This window comes from Lathyrus oleraceus, chromosome 1 (genome assembly GCF_024323335.1).
Source record: "Lathyrus oleraceus cultivar Zhongwan6 chromosome 1, CAAS_Psat_ZW6_1.0, whole genome shotgun sequence".
NCBI lineage: Eukaryota > Viridiplantae > Streptophyta > Magnoliopsida > Fabales > Fabaceae > Lathyrus > Lathyrus oleraceus.
In genome coordinates this window covers 407,293,426-407,311,012 of record NC_066579.1, presented here as the reverse complement: position 1 = coordinate 407,311,012, position 17,587 = coordinate 407,293,426, and the positions used below count along the sequence as shown (strand labels likewise).

Sequence of the window (17,587 nt, the reverse complement as noted above, 5' to 3'; positions counted from 1 at the left end):
TTTACTCTATAAAGAATATTTATTTAAAGAGAGTTATTTTGGATGTTTTGTTGCAACATGTAGAACACGATGTTCCAACATGTGTGCTGTAACATCTGGTCTTTGTCAACAAATGAATGTTGTTGCAGTTTTGGTGAATAAGGGACACATGTGGAACACGGTGTTCCAACATGTGTATAACATTTGGCCCTGGTTCAGCAGGTCAATGTTGTTGCATTTTTGGAGCGAAATTCTAGTTGAGATTCAATTAGATTTGTTATTATATTTTAGCAATATGTCTGTTTGATTTGTTTGACAGTTGTTGAAGATCAAATTAATTTAAATGGAGATTTAAATTTGAATTTGAATTAATAACAAATCATATATTTTGTTGGACATTTTTATGAAGCAAATCAGATCCAACAATAACTGATATTATTTTGGACCAAATTAAATCAGAAATCCAAAGGAGAAAAACTCATAATCTAATTGATATTTAAGGAGACTAAGACCTCACATTTGAGGGGTGCAAGTTTTGAAGACCCTTTGTGTTAGGGTTTCTATTTTTGAGTCCTTGTTTGAGTTATTGTTGTGCACCACTCTAGAGCCCCCACTCATATCTTAAGGCATAGAGTTTGCTTTTCTTGTTGAGTTGTAAGACTTTTTTCCAAAATATTAATTCTATAAGTTTGAGAACAAAGTATTGTTGTTTTTTGTATTCCATGTTAATGCTCTCGTAAGGATTAGTGTTGAATCTATTTGTGTACACCACACTATGTTTCAGTAACTTGATATAGTTGTTGGTTTGTCTTAGTTGAGTTGTAATTTCAAAAATCAATTGCGTTGTTATTGAAGTTGATCATTATGGGATAGTGATTGATAGAAAGTGAAAAGGGTTCTCATATTTAGGAGGAGTCCTAAATAGAAAGACACTAGGATTAGGAAGAGGCATTGAACATCATGGGGTTGATGTTCCTATACGACTAAATGTACTAATTTGAAGTAGTAAATTTCCTTTCTTGGGTAGAGTGCCCTCCATACATAGGTGTGGTTTCACCGAACTAGGTTACCAATCTCTTGTGTTCTTTATTTCTTTTCTGCTTCATCATCTTGTATAAGTTAAGATATTGTAACTTGGTTGTAAAACTATTTTTTCTGGTGTACAATGTCTCATACATTATGTCTGATATTTTTCCCCAGAATCTGTCATCTTTCATAAACATGTTGTACATGTTGTCCCAGACATATGGTCAATTATGTGTCCTTATGAGAACAAAATTTCATTTATTTAAATATATAAATTAATGGACACACCCTTTGTTGTATAGATAAAATAGAAAAATAATGGTGTTGGGATTCGAAGCCTATAAGCCTTAATATATCACCACGATTATTATTATGGAACATAATGATATATCTTTTAATAACAAAGATGCAGGAACCCAAATAAGAGCTATTACTTCAGTTGATTGTTTAGTTGAGGTAATAACATGTTAATATATGTATATTTTATAGTAGTGAGAAATAAAATAAAGGAAAGTCTTCTTACATTCATTCTACATCTTACATTTCCCTTTACTGGAAATGTGATTATCTAAAAAGATAAGGAACAATATAAGGTGAGACAACAATATCTCAGTGGAGTCCTACTAAAACCATAAGTCCTCTTAGTGGTCAAGGTTAACTATTACTACAAAAGAATTTACAAGGTTCTAATACTCATGTGTTTAAAAATAAAATAAAATAAAAGGGATCGAGGCATAATCAGCCTTATACAATGTAGGAATTCTGATACACTAGATCCAACGTACCATATACACCTCAAGAAACAGATAGCCTCGCCGAAATTATACTACCTACTAGGACTTCTCATATCAAGCCTAGTTTTACGAAATATGTGATTTCCTACTAAACATTTATGTCAAGTCTAGTTTTATGGCCCAACCCACAACTTTGCTCAAATTACCCTTCTGATTACAGGTTTACATTCAGGTATGTGCAGAAAGTCTCGACATTCCTCACATGTATTATAATTGATCCTCTCGAAACAAATTATGCTCACTATTATGTGATACATGTAAGTATCAAAGATTCACTATGGGTTTCCTTTAAATTATTCCCTAGAGTTACCCAAGGTTCATTCTTTACCTTATAATCATTCATTAATCAAAACAACACACATTTATAGCAACAATTTAATGATTTTTCACTTTTACAACACCTTTAATAAATTATAGACTAGTTGTAATCAATTATAGCTTCAATTAGAACCAAAATTTCATGTTTCACACACTTGTACTCAACTACAAGTTAGTTGTAACCAATTACAACTATAGTCAGAAGCCCAAAAACATAGTTTATCATCACTGTAATCGATTAGATATTACTTGTAAGCAATTATAGCTCTAACCAAAGTCAAAATTTAAGATTTTTCCTACATTCAATCATACCCTTGACTTCTCACACTCACAAGATCAAACCTTAGTTTAGTCTACCCTAAGATCAAACCTAAGAACCCCACTTTGACAATGGAAAATCTTCAATTTGAAAGGGATATGAAGATGAATAAGATGATGAAGATGATTGGATGATCTTTGATTATTTCACTCTTCTTCTTCTTCAATGATCCACTCTTGAACACTTAAACTCTTATTCCCTTCTTTTTCTTTTCTCCCAAGAGCTCTCTCTTTCTATAAACTCTCAAATTTACTTTGGTTTTAAAATGAGGGAAATGAAAGGAAATTCTCACAATTATGTCGATGAAGGATAAGGGGTTTGAAACGGTCTAGAGGGGGGGGGGGTGAATAGACCATTCCCCTAAAAACCATTTTCAAAAACATTTCATTTTACAAAATCAGAGTTTTACAAATGATTGCACAAATTACAAGCTTTGAGGCCAATTGTTGATATCATGAAAATAAATTACAAACAGAAGCGAAAGATAGCGACGTTTTTATAAAACATACACTTAAATGGATATTACAGTTAACTCAGATGATCAATAATCAAAACAATTGAGAAATATGAATTTGCTTTAAGAAACAATTCAACAATTATCATAATTCAATTTTCACACATAGCTAAAATTGATTTTGATTAATAGAATGATCAATCTAACAACAAGAGTTCATACAGAAATATCGCAAGAAAGAATTTTCAAATGACTAGATCTATAACAGACCTAAACTTTAATCACGAAATTGCTAGAAGTAGATAAATTCTGAGAACATATTATTCTATGAAAGCAATACAAACCTAAGCATGAAAAACTATGCAGAAAATTAAAGAGACAAGGGGAAGGAGAAGAGTACATTGAATATATAGTGGTTCAACTCTATCATCTTTGCAGGAGCTTAATCCACTCTTCAATAGTTTTCCATTGAAAAATGTTTTCTTCCATTATAAAATAATATGATAATTATTTTACAAAAATTATACAACCACTTGATACAAAATACTCTTAAAAATATCTAGTATTCATATCTTGACACTATCTTGTTGTATATGACGCCTGCTTCGCCAATCTTAAAAGATCCACCTAATCTTGACTTGACTCTTCTAGATACAATACCCTATCAAGCTTCCATTATACAACAACCTTTACTCGGTCCTACCGATCTGTTGAACCTTGATTTGTATGAAGAACACAGAAACTCCGACTTCGTCTTTAGGCTTCCACACAGATCTACCGAAGTAACCTCGAGAAAATACTTCTTCTTTTTCTTACTGGATTTCCAAACTCTAGCACCACGACACAATCTCGTTCTTGACCTATAACTTAAGAACTTCATAAACATCAACAAAGAATGAACCTCATCTTCAATAGATCTCATATTCTCTAAGAATTGAGAAGTAATTGATGTTAATCGGATAGAGGTTGAAGATGAATTCAGATGTAAAATATATATATATGAAAGTGTATTCTTTGAATGAGGTTTTCCAAGTTTTTATAAATACACTTAAATATATGACTATCATCACAATAATCACTCTCGTTTTTTTGGTGAGGGAGAGAGAAAGATGATTTATATAGGTGCTTAGGATTATGCACAAAAATGAGTAAAAATGATGTTTGATTCGAGTCATAAGCACATGTATATTTTGAGTCAAGTGGAAAAGTAATTTGAATCAAAATCTACACTTATAAGAAACCCATTTCAACCATGATTCAAGTCATGAAATTTGTGATTTGAATCAAGACTGAACTATGATTTGAGTCATGAAAGCTTTGAGTCAAATCAAACAAGACAAAAGGGAAAACGTGGAACTGTGTCATTTCATGATTCGAGTCATAAATTTGTGAGTCAAATCACCATGATTATAATCAAGTGTAAATTGTGATTCAAATCATGACAGCTTCACAACCTTCCTGAAAGTCTATATTTAATTTTATTCGAGTCATAGGATTTGTGATTCAAATCACACACCTAAAATCTCAATTTTTTGCAATCTTAAAGATGCTTTGAGATCCTACAATTTTCATGACTTGAACCTATCTCAAATATTGTTTTTGTTCCAAAAACTCGACTATTTGACTTTAAGCATATTTCTTACCTTCATAAACAAACATTTTGATTTATACATGTGTTATACCCCCAAAGTTTGCCCCCCCCCCCCTTTTCATTTTTTATCTAACATATGACTTAAGATTCATTTGCACTCATTCATGTGCATCATTCATTTATGTTAACACTTGCTATTGATCAACACAATTTCAAAGATCATGGATTGCAAAAGTTAGGGTTTGCTTGTGGTTCAAGCCCTAGAGATGTGGTATGGCTCATCACGGGGAATCACTTAGGGTGAAACCTTAATTTCTTGATCTTGGGGACATGGATTCACAGAGATCACAACCTAGCATTCATTTGGGCATCAAAACCCTAATTCTTGACTATGCTACTCTGAGACCTTGTGATTGCTTCTTAGGCATTGGTTTTATCATCTAAACCCTAACTTTGGGGCCCATGTGTTAGGAGCTTGTATGTGAAGCTTCATGCTTGGTTTGGAGACCTTGATTAGGGTGTGTGTATGTCATGAAACCCTAGTTAAGGATGCTTGGTACTTGTGTTCCGTCTGAGGTTGACTTTTGATCATGGAATTGACTAAAACCCTAGCTCGTTTGGGGAGAAGTTCTTAGCCATCTTATCATGCATCATCAACCATTAAACTCGCCTTTATGCATAAGACTCATTCACCTAACATATATGTCCACTTGTTGGGGATTTCATCTGGATCAAGGTCTTTGTTTGCATCCATTCTTATGTTGTTTCCAAGCTTTTAAGTTTGATTCATGGTCTTTGTAACCATCCATATAGGGATGTCAAGATCATTAGTCCTTGTTATTTGATTATTATTTCATTAGTCTTTGGTCTTTGTTCCATTCAAGTTCAATCAAGTATTCATTCATGGCACATTCAAGCTTGCTAGGTCTTGGTTCTTATGTTTGGTTCATTGTCTATAATCATTTTCTATACAATATTATATCATGTTCATTGCAATTCATAAAAATACATTCAAACCTCATTTCAATTCATCTTATTCATTTCATTACCAGAGTGTCCATACAAAGATCACAAAGTTGCCAACATTTGTTATAGTTGACTTTTTGGTCAACCAACTGACCAAAGTCAACTGACTTTTCCAAGACCCCTAAGACCTATCACCTTTCATCCAGCTAGATTTCATCATCAAAAAACATGTTTTCATTTGAAATTTCTTCATGTCCATGGCTTGGTCCATGACTTGGTCTATGTCTAGGTTAGACCACCATTTGGACCAAGTCACCGACCAGGTCATGGACCACCAGACTACCACTTGAACCATGACCTTTTTTCCATTTTTAACCAAGTAACTTTAAACGATTTTTCTAACTATGTTCATACAATCATTGACATTAATTCTTTCACATCTAAAACTTGACAATTCATACACATTCAAGTTTCATCATAAGTCATTTCCATAACATTCATCCAATAAAATTTCCATTTAAAAACTTAAATTCAATTAGAAATGCATAACATTTCATACAATATACAAAACCATTTCCAATTCAATACTTATCATTAAATAATGTTCATTGCACTCATTACATTTAACCTTACAAACTAAGTTAACAAGCATTACACTATCCAATCTTAAGCCTCAAATACATGCCAACTCAACATGCTACAAAAAACCAGAACCATTGCTTTGCTTTAAACCACCATATCACCCTACATTCCACGTGATCATTGCTGCAGAATGCACCATTGCCTTGCTCAATATAACACACAATCATGACCTTCACTTCACCCATATTAACATTACCACTGCTCCAACCTAAAGCACGGCCCTGCAAACTTCGTAGGGCTTTCCCTACAAATTTGAGACCAAAATCATTGCCCTGCAATCCATCCAATTAATCACCCTATGAAAGCAATTAACACTCCACCTGCAGAAACTCAATCATGACAAAAATTAAGCCATGTACACCAAGTGAAGAATGCCAAGTGAGAGCTCCAAAGAATTCATCCTATAGAGAATCGAAGACCATGATTGATCGGAAAAATAGCAAGTGTACTATTTTTCCTATTATAGTAATAACAGGTAAATTCTCCGAATGTCGATCTCAAGGACTGCACGTTAATATCGATTTCAAATTTTCATTCAATTAAACAAAAAGTATGATTTGGGTTTTTAGATTCAAAATTATAAAAATAAAGGCAAAGGAAAATAAAGGTTTGCAAGGTAAGAGGAACAATGTCAGGGAAGGTGTATGATTTATCCCTGTAACAACTCTGAGTCACTATTGCATCAACAAATATCAATTACTACTAGTTCTCAAGGGTATTTTCTCCCAAGTCCTTGGTGAGAAAACCTGTAATCAATCTACCCTAATTTCTATGTCCATAGGCAGTTAAAGTGAAGTTAAGCTTTATTATATCAATAACACTCTTATTCATACAGGGTATCCTTAGTCCTAGGTGATATCTACTGCAGAATAACCTTATGAAAACCTTATCAATGGTGGTCCAACCTAATTGATAACCACAAAATAATCTCGATTGGTCCGAAAGAGAAAGCATTAAACACATCAAAAGGTTACTGTAAGAATAATATTATAAATGCAAAAGTATACTCAAATTTGTTACAATTCTAAATCAGGGACACCCCTAACATTGAGGGGTTTAGCTACTCATATTGTTCAAAACAAATTCAAGATAAAAAATACACATTACAAGTAATTGGATGACGTGGATCTTCAATCGCTTCCGCTCATGAAAACCTTCCGCTCTCCGAATTTCTTGATCTTTGTAATCCTTGCTTGTTTGACAATATTGTGTTCGCCTCGTTCCAAGATGATCTTTTCTTTGGTAGAAGGTTCTCCTATATAGTGAAAATTCCAAGCAATAGATGGACATGTCCAAAAATCTCTCTGCAAACCCGATAATCAAAAGCCCGATGAAAAGGGAAAATTTTGGGCTTGGGCTGACACGGGTGGCCGTGTCAGCTCACTACTTCACTTGACACGCCCATGGGGCTTGACACGGTATGGGATAAGGCCTGACACGGGTCATGTCAGCTGACACGGCCCACCGTGTCAGGCTACTGTTTTTTGCTTCATTCTCCTTCTGCCTGACATGGCTTGTGTCATGTGACACGGGTGGCCATGTCAGACCTCCTGTACTGGGATTTTTCCATTCATTTGCTTGCCGGAATTCCGCACTGTCTCGCTTCGATTTCCTCGGTTCTTCCACCTGGACCTGTTGGACAAAAACACAGACATCCTACGCGTAATATCGCGAAAATATAAAATAAAACTGGCAATTAATAAAAGTGCTTAAATAACTTATGGGAATGAAAATTAACTTTAAAGGTACCATAATGCGTACATAGTGTCTCAAAATACTTAGTTTCTTGTCGGATAAGCAACGAAAATATAGTGAAAATAGTGACTGATCACAACCCCAAACTTAGCTTATTGCTTGTCCTCAAGTATTGTCCTATATGACAAAGTGTCACTTCCCAAAATTTGTATTCTTACCATGATATTGCTGAGATCTTTCGCCAACACCTTCACTCTCCCTTTTATATTTCCTGCTTTTCCTAATGAATTTTTTGCCTCACTTCTTCATTGAGGTACCGCTTCACCTGTCAGCTTACATCACACTCTCACCAAGTCTCTCGGGGTTAAAGTGTTTTCACTCCCAATTCAGAATATGCAATATCAGCTCATAAGTTTGAATAGTTTCTCCTTTCATATCAACTACACATAACACACACTTTTTGAGGTCTTTCGGGTTGTAACGGGGCTTGGGTTATGTGTGGTAAATACAAACAAAAGGGAAAACAAGTGGTTTGGGGTTCAGAGCCAATGTTAATATTCTTTTCACTGTGTTTTATTCTTTTCTTTTTCAATTGCTCAGTTTTTCTTTGATATTCTCTCTTTTTTTTCAACTGAGTGATCTTCCTTCGGTGAGTGCTTCCTTCGAACCATCGACTACATTTGTCGTTTTTCTTTTATTTTTTTCGTACTCACCTTGGTTTTTGATACTTATGGGGTTTACCCCAAACTTAGAATTTAACACAGCTTAATGATATCACATTGACTCCGAACAGGGTAAGGAAGTGTTTTGGGCCGCGGGTTACATTTATGTGGTTAGACAAACAAAGGGTACAGACTCAAATGGGGTTAATAAAGGATAACATTAACAGGATGGCTACAAAGGCTCAGGGCTATAATCAAACAACGTGCCTTAGTATGTGTATACATGAAGTGAAACTCCCATAGAGCCTACGCAAAGTCAGAGTGATAAAGACATACTTGAATATCGCTCATGATAACAAATGTGTTGGAATTTTTATGCACTCACCATGTTAGGTAAAGCTTGGCAGCATCCATAGTACTTCGAGTATGGTGTGGCTTCTTACTCAACTCGGAATGCACAGGGAACGTACGTTAGTTGAGCTTTAGAAATTGCGTCCGATCTTTTCTTCACAAGTATCGACTTTCTGGGAAGAGCCTTCACAACAAGCAATAGTAAGTGGAGTGGTCATTTCATCCACTACTGTTATTGATCATTACCTCATCCGACTATAATACCAAGAACCAGAAATACATGTAACACATGATACCCGACAGTAAAACTAAACCAAATGTGAACGGTAAAAATTGGGAACTAATAAAATAAAATATAAAACAAAACAAAAATAAAGGCAAAAAGCATATAAAACCTCCCTCACACTTGAACTAAACATTGACCTCAATGTTTTAGAATAGGATAGAATGAGGGTGACTCACAGTACCTTACCGAGGGACTGGGGCGGAAAGTGCAACATGCCCACACGAAATTCAAAATTTTCAACCTTTTCCATGTGAGTACCTTCGCCCTTTTATGCAAGGCACAGTGCAAACCTAAAATAACAAACAAACACAAATGATAATTAGAACTAGTAACGCGTGGGTTGCCTCCCACGAAGCACTGTGTTTAACGTCGCGTGGCTCGGCGGTTCATCCCCGTTGTTAAGGGGGGTACTTCAGCCTCCAAACCTTGTTGCACCTCTTGTCCAGAACTAGAAAGCTGTCTCTTTCATCCGTATATATTCCTTTGTGCCACAAGTCCTTTTTAACCTTCATCTCCTTACCATGTTTTCGTTTTTTTTTCTTTCTCTTGGTTTTTGGAATGGAGATGGGAGTCTTTCCATTCATGGTGGCTAATGGAAGTGATGAGATTCAAGAGGGCCTTCCTGCATATTTCTCTGATGTTGGCATGTTACTTTGCCTTCTCGCCTTTGTCCTGATTAAGCCTACTTGATAATGAGATTTTGTATCTTCCTCTAGCTCCTGGTCTTCAATAGCATTCAATGTTATCTCTTTGTCGTGAGCTTTCAAGGTTAACGTGCCCTGGTTCATGTCGAGATTGCATCGACTTGTCTGCATGAAAGGTCGACCCAGAATGATGGGTTCCTCATTATCTTCAGGTATATCTAGGATTACAAAATCAACCGGAAAACTCAAGTCCTCTATTATTACCAATATGTCTTCTGCTATACCATATGCATTCTTTCTCGAGTGATCCGCAAACTTCAGATTTATCTTTGTATCACTGACATTTTTAATACCCAACTTGTGATAGATTGATAATGGCATCAGACTCACACTAGCTCCAGAATCTATTAGTGCCCTTTTGAAGGTTCTTCCTTTAATTATGCATGGTACTGTTACCGCTCCAGGATCATTCTGTTTGTTTGGAATTTTCTGCTCCCATGAATTTGCACTATACTTTTCCTTCCAGGCTTCTTGTTCTTCTATTATTGGTTTCTTTTTAGCCATTACCTCTTCCATGAATTTCTTGTACATGGGCATTCTTTCGAGTGCTTCAAACAAAGACATATGACCATCAACCTTTTTAAACATTGTCATGAATTTCTCCAAGTCTGGCTCACTTGGTTCCTTCTTTGTCACTCTCTGAGGATATGGAAACTTAATCACTGGTTTAGTCTCCTTTGAAATTTCCTCTTCAGTCGGCTCGCCCGGTGATATAATTTTTTTCTTTTTAGCAGCCTTTTTCTTTTTCGTCGTGACAGTACTAATATTCTCTTGACCTCTCGGATTTTGAACTGTTTCACCTGGTAAGGAGCCTGATGTTCGAGAATTTGCTAGTTGTTGTGCTATCTGCCCCAACTGAACTTCAAGATTCTTTAGAGAGGTGGTGGTGTTTTTCTGATTGTTTCTCGTCTCTTCTTCAAATTGCCTATATTGAGCTGCCATGTTTTCACTGGCAGTCTCCCAGTCTGCTTTCCTTGGAGCTTGTTGTTGTTGATATTGAGTCTGATATTGACCTTGACCCTGTTGTGGAACATTCCTTTTCTGATCTTTCCAGGAGAAGTTTGGATGATTCTTCCAACCTGGATCATAAGTGTTAGAGTAAGGATTATTCTGCTTTAAGAATTTTATCTCTTCAATTTGTTGAGGAGTTGCAAAGTAATACACAATATGGTGAGATCCATTACAGATTTCACACGTAATGGTCTGAGTAGGTTGAATTTGAGCTACCTATTGAGTACCTATATTCATTGCTTTCAATTTCTTTTCTACTTCAGCAGCGACCGTATCTTCCAAACGGATTTTATTTGCTTCTACTTTCAGGTCAATGACTCCTTCAGGTTTGCTTGTACACCTATCATATAATTCCAGATGCTCATTTGCGGCGGTCGCTTCAATGATCCTTTTAATACCGGTGGCTGTTGAGAAATTTGTTGAGTCACCGACTGTTGTATCAATTAACTGTTTTGTCTTTATTTTCAGCCCATTCACAAACATCTCCATTTGTTCAGTCTGGTCCATATTATGAGTTGGGCATGCTACCAGAACTCTTTTGAATCTTTTGTAGGTATCTCCCGAAGACTCACCATCTTTCTGTTTGAAGTTCAAGATTTCATACCTTTTTTTCAAAAATACTGATATGGGAAAATACTCATTGAAGAGAGTAGAACCATTCTACCGCCTCTTCAGATAAGGTGAATGGGAACATTCTTAACTTCTTTGCTTCATCAGTATGACCATCAATTTTCAAAGTAGTACTCATGGTCAGGAATCTCTGCAGGTGCTTATTGGCATCTTCATTAACCTTTCTTGTTCGTCACATTTACCGGTTGGTTGACAATGGTCAATCTACCACCTGGCGCATTTGCACCTCCATAGTCACCTAGGAGTCTTTCCGGAGGTGGAAGCGGTGGAACTGGAGGAATTTCAACCATGATTTCTTTTTCTAAATCTGAGTGATCGGATGGAACTTCTTATTTGGAATCCAATCTAGCGTCTCTGCTTCTCCGGTGAATGGTTCTCTCGATTTTTGCGTCAAAAAGAAATTCAGCTAAGGGCTCTCCTCGCATACACAAATTAGTGAATTAAATTATATAAATGTCAGGAAAATAATTTTATTGCAGAGCAACAAAATTTTAATTGAACTAAAAATTAAACTCTATATTTTAACAATCCCCGACAACGGCGCCAAAAACTTGATCGAAAAAATAGCAAGTGTACTATTTTGCCTATTATAGTAATAACGGGTAAATTCCCCGAATGTCGATCTCAAGGACTGCACGTTAATATCGAGTTCAAATTTTCATTCAATTAAACAAAAAGTATGATTTGGGTTTTTAGATTCAAAATTATAAAAATAAAAGGCAAAGGCAAATAAGGATGAAAATAAGGGTTTGCAAGGTAAGAGTAACAATGCCAGGGAAGGTGTATGATTTATCCCTGTAACAACTCTGAGTCACTATTGCATCAACAAATATCAATTACTACCAGTTCTCAAGGGTATTTTCTCCCAAGTCCTTGGTGAGAAAACCTTTAATCAATCTACCCTAATTTCTATGTCCATAGGCAATTAAAGTAAAGTTAAGCTTTATTATATCAAAAACACCCTGGTTCATACAGGGTATCCCTAGTCCTATGTGATATCTACTGCAGAGTAACCTTATGAAAACCTTATCAATGACGGTCCAACCTAATTGATAACCACAAAACAATCTCGATTTGTCCGAAAGAGAAAGCATTAAACACATCAAAAGGTTACCGTAAGAATAATATTATAAATGCAAAAGTATACTCAAATTCGTTACAATTCTAAATCAGGGACACCCCCTAGCATTGGGGGGTTTAGATACTCATATTATTCAAAATAAATTCAAGATACACTACAACAAACAAGACCTTAGACAGCGCTTTTTTTAGCCTTAGACAGCGCTTTAAAGCGCTGTCTAAACCTCCGCTGCTAAAGGTTTAGACAGCGCTTTTTTAAATCTTAAAAGCGCTGTCTAAGCCCCCCCCCCCCTTAGACAGCGCTTTGGCCAAAAGCGCTTTATAAGACCCTCTTATTTTAAATTTTTTAGGTATACCTTAGACAGCGCTTTTGAAAAGCGTTGTCTAAGCCCCACCCCCTTAGACAGCGCTTTGGCCAAAAGCGCTTTCTAAGACCCTCCTATTTTAATTTTTTTAGGTATACCTTAGACAGCGCTTTTCAAAAAGCGCTGTCTAAGCCCCCCCTTAGACAGCGCTTTTGCCTAAAGCGCTTTCTAATCCCCCCTTAGACAGCGCTTTTTACAAAAGCGCTGTCTAAGGTATACGAAAATTTTTGAAGCTTTTGTTTAAAACCACATTTTTTCCAGGTTTATAAGGATTAGTTGGAGGTGTCCTAGGGTGCTTCAAAGCAGCTTAAGAAGGCAATATAATGACATTCATTAAATTAAATATTATATGCAGTAAACATAGCCTACGAACTCATAGCACCACTAGATATGAAGAGCTAGAGATAACAGAATGCAAAAGAATAGGAATACCAGGCATTGATGGTGCACCAACACCAAGACCTATAGCTCCTCCTCCAGAAACCGAGGCATGTGCTACAGTGGTAGGATTTGACATCCAACCAGCCAGGGGCATCGACACAAGTGCTGGAGTTGGTTGAAACGGCTGAACACATGACCAGAGAACAAACATCTCAACACCAAAATAAGAATCAAAAGTGATATATTATGCAACTATTATTAAACCAAAGCAGTGTAGTGGCCTACCCCATGTGCACCGAGAGGAGGAAATCCTCCAACCTTCGGTAAGGATCCTAGTAGTGGCATATTGGCAGGTGATGGAGCCCGTGCACCATTTGGTTGTCCACAAGTGTGATCCACAAAAAGAGTTTTTATATCTGGATTTGGCCGTGGATTCTTACAAAGTTGATGTTGCCAATTCAAGCTGTCATTTAGTTTCAAAGTGAAAAAGGAAATCAGTCATTCAATAATATACAATAACACATTTTTATGATGTAACTTCACTTTTAGAATTCTAAATATTACAACACATTACATGATAAAAATTCCAAAATTGAAGTTACAACAGAAGGCAAACTAGTAGAACGAGTCCTATCGCCAAGTAAAATAAAATTGGAGTTCGGGCGGTTGAATAACAATAACACAAAACTAGTTTGTAGTATGATCACCATCAATTAAAATGTCAAAAGCAATGTCTTGGCCTTAGTGTACAAGAAAGTTATTACGTACAAAGAACAAACCTGTGTTCAATATTTGGTTAACAAGTCAGTATCTCATACATGTACATGAAAGTTATTCCGTGCAAAGAACAAACATGTGTTCTATATTGATTGACAGGTCAGTATCTCATACATAAGATATTACCTTTGATTGATGAGTGTCCGCAATCTTGAGTTCTTAAGATTGGGAAATTGCAATTTATCGCGAAATAAGGGATTTTCCTCAATCAATTTTTTGAGCTCAACCAACATGATTGCTCTCGCGGACTTCGTATCACCATATTTGGATAATTGTTCATTTTCCCTATAGTACAGTAAGAAACAGATTAAGTTTAGTTTAACACTAAGTGCATGTTTGGTAAATCATCAAGTTAGACAAAATTGTGTTAAGAAGTCACCAGCTTCTCATTTTCCACGTTAAAAGTGCCTCGGGAATCGGGATTAGATTTTATGTGTGCAAACACATACTAAATATGAAAAAAATTATATCCTTACCTAAAATTCTCCAATGTCAAAAGCTGTGTGATTTCCTTGAACAATTCTTCATTAAAAGTAGCAAAAACTTTCAAATCCTTCACTAGTATTTCCACACCCTTGGACCGATCATGCCTACCAAAATTAAAACCAAAACCGGTTAAGTTCCAAACTTACACCAAAATGATTATTGAGTGTCTAGTTACCATAAAAGTGAAGTCATAGTGAGCTTACTTGTCTAATGCTTCCAAATACTTCTGCTTCCTTATCTCGAAAAATATCTTCATGGAATATCTATTATCATCGACTTTCGTAAAACCCGAGAGGTATCTCTCAACCTCGTCCCAATTCCCACTATGCACTTCATCTTCAAAATACTTCATGTTAAAGAAAAACCCGGATTCTTGTTCAAGCCTATTATTTTCAAAAATTGAAAAACACATAATCAATTAATGTGCTAAAAATAAAAAGATAGTGCTAAATAGCATTAGTAAAACCTAATATTACTAATCACAATAATTAATACTAAAACACTGAAATGGAAGAAAAGTCTCATTTGTGAACTGTCTCTTTAAACTTTTCCTCATCCAGAAACTGCAAGATTAAGAACACCAACTCTCTGCTGAGAGACGACATAGCAACCGCAACCCCTTTGTCTTGGATCAGATGAAAACCAAAATGAGCAAAGGTTAAACTAGATCTGCGAAAAACAATGAAATTACATAACTAGCCTCAGCCCAACAAAACATTTAAGGAACAAAACCCTTCCTTCACATCAAAAATCCCAACAAAAAAGCATGCATCATGCGAGAAAGACAATGAAACAAAGGTTTAATTTAGAAAATACCTAAAATGGAGAAAAAATACCCCAAAAAACAGCGAAATTAATTAAGTGTAATCGATGATGAAAAGTAGAGAAAAAAAGCAACTTTAATCTCTTAAGGGAATCCAAGATGCAAAATAGGGAAAAAGAAAGTGTAATTAAAAAGTCGAAATTAAAATACGTAAAAAAAAAAGCTTGAAACTTTAAAGTAAGAGATTCGACAGAGAAAGAGAAATGATTGAAACCGAAAAATGGAAGTGTATTCGTGTTCGCTGTTATGGTTTTCGCTGATAGGGTTTCAACGTTCGCAGGAGGGAAAACAAAAGAACAGACAACGAAAATTGAAATGGAGTCTGAAATTTTATTTTAATTAGACCTTAGACAGCGCTTTTGTGGAAAGCGCTTTCTAAGGTATGCCGTAGACAGCGCTTTCCAAAAGCGCTTTCTAAACCCCCCTTAGACAGCGCTTTTGGTTTTAATTTTTTTTTTAATTTAAAGACTTTAGACAGCGCTTTATCAAAAGCGCTGACTAAGGTCTATATTTAAAAGCGCTTTCTAAAAGCGCTGTCTAAGGGGGGGTCTTAGACAGCGCTTTTAGAAAGCGCTGTCTAAGACCCCCCCTTAGACAGCGCTTTCATTATTTTTTTGGAACATTTTCCGTGTTTTATTTTAATTTTAACCTTAGACAGCACTTTCTTTTAAAAGCGCTGTCTAAGATGCGCTGTTAAAAGTCATTTTTGGCGTAGTGATAAAAAAATACACATTACAAGTAATTGGATGACGTGGATCTTCAATCGCTTCCGCTCATGAAAACCTTCCGCTCTCCGAATTTCTTGATCTCTGTAATCCTTGCTTGTCTAATAATACTGTGTTCGCCTCGTTCCAAGATGATCTTTTATTTGGTAGAAGGTTCTCTTATATAGTGAAAATTCCAAGCAATAGATGAACATGTCCAAAAATCTCTCTGCAAGCCCAATAACCAAAAGCCCGATGAAAAGGGAAAATTTTGGGCTTGGGCTGACACGGCCTGTGTCAGCTGACACGAGTGGCCGTGTCAGCTCACTACTTCACTTGACACGCCCATGAGGCTTGACATGGTATGCGATAAGGCCTGACACAGGCCGTGTCAGGCTACTGTTTTTTACTTCATTCTCCTTCTGCCTGACACGACCAGTGTCAGGTGACACGGGTGGCCGTGTCAGCTGACACGGTCGGCCGTGTCAGGCTACTGTTTTTTGCTTCATTCTCCTTCTACCTGACATGGTCCGTGTCAAGTGACACGGGTGGCCGTGTTATACCTCCATTACCGTGATTTTTCCATTCATTTGCTTGCCGGAATTCCGCACAGTTTCGCTCCGATTTCCTCGGTTCTTCCACCTGGACCTGTTGGATAAAAACACAGACATCCTACGCGTAATATCGCGAAAATATAAAATAAAACTGACAATTAATAAAATTGCTTAAATAACTTATGGGAATGAAAATTAACTTTAAAGGTACCATAATGCGTACATAGTGTCTCAAAATACTTGGTTTCTTGTCGGATAATCAACAAAAATATAGTGAAAATGGTGATTGATCAATGATGAAGCAAACATACTAAACCTAGTTCCTTCACTAAACCAGTCCTTCAAATGCTTAGTATTAAACCTACAGAATTCATTAAATCCAATGAGTCCACGATAACAGAAGCAATGCAATGCAGGGGATCGTAACCAAACATAACTGAAATTTGAATCTCATAACTAACTCAAAGCATAATCATTTCATTTGGAACTAACTTCTGAATTTCATTGGAATTTGGAGTGCATTTCAATTGCATCTCATAATAGAAAATGAAGCATATAAATCACTCATTCTTCTTCATTCATTCAATTACACACGCATACACACTTTCACTCTCAGATTTCCAAATTTCGATCTCTCTGAATCTCAATCCTCTACCTCATTCAGAGCTTATTTTTGAAACTTCATTGAAGCTTCAATAAGAGTGAGTTGAACCACTCTTTTCGTCCCTCACGAATCTATTTTCGACTCATAGAAAGGTGTAGAAGAAGAAGTGTTAATTGAATAAAGAATCAAGATCTGGAATATACATGTGCTTCAAGTGATTTCCCTCTACGTATTCATCTTCTTCGATCAACACTTGCTAGAACATTTCTCCGTTTCGGAGGTAGGTCGTTTTTTCTATGTTTGGCGTGAATATCGTTACCATTGTGTAATAAACTCCGTTTGCATAATAACCCTCTTGGTTTGAACTTGAATCCTTGTTTATTTG

The 17,587-nt window shown here is 36.1% G+C and overlaps 2 protein-coding genes across 2 annotated transcripts; both read right to left on the bottom strand.

The window, feature by feature from the left end:
* Window positions 1-6,136: 6,136 nt before the first annotated feature.
* On the bottom strand, window positions 6,137-14,421 carry LOC127111899 (protein TOPLESS). Its single transcript, XM_051046205.1, has 6 exons — window positions 14,411-14,421; window positions 14,158-14,316; window positions 13,540-13,717; window positions 13,306-13,438; window positions 13,121-13,179; window positions 6,137-6,361 (listed from the first exon to the last, which is right to left on the bottom strand). The coding sequence occupies exons 1-6, from the start codon at window positions 14,419-14,421 to the stop codon at window positions 6,137-6,139; spliced, it is 765 nt and encodes a 254-aa protein (XP_050902162.1).
* Window positions 14,422-14,483: 62 nt separating this feature from the next.
* On the bottom strand, window positions 14,484-15,122 carry LOC127111883 (protein TOPLESS). Its single transcript, XM_051046203.1, has 3 exons — window positions 15,064-15,122; window positions 14,721-14,900; window positions 14,484-14,621 (listed from the first exon to the last, which is right to left on the bottom strand). Exons 1-3 carry the CDS (start codon window positions 15,120-15,122, stop codon window positions 14,504-14,506), a joined length of 357 nt encoding a protein of 118 aa, XP_050902160.1. The 3' UTR covers window positions 14,484-14,503.
* Between the last annotated feature and the right edge of the window lie 2,465 nt (window positions 15,123-17,587).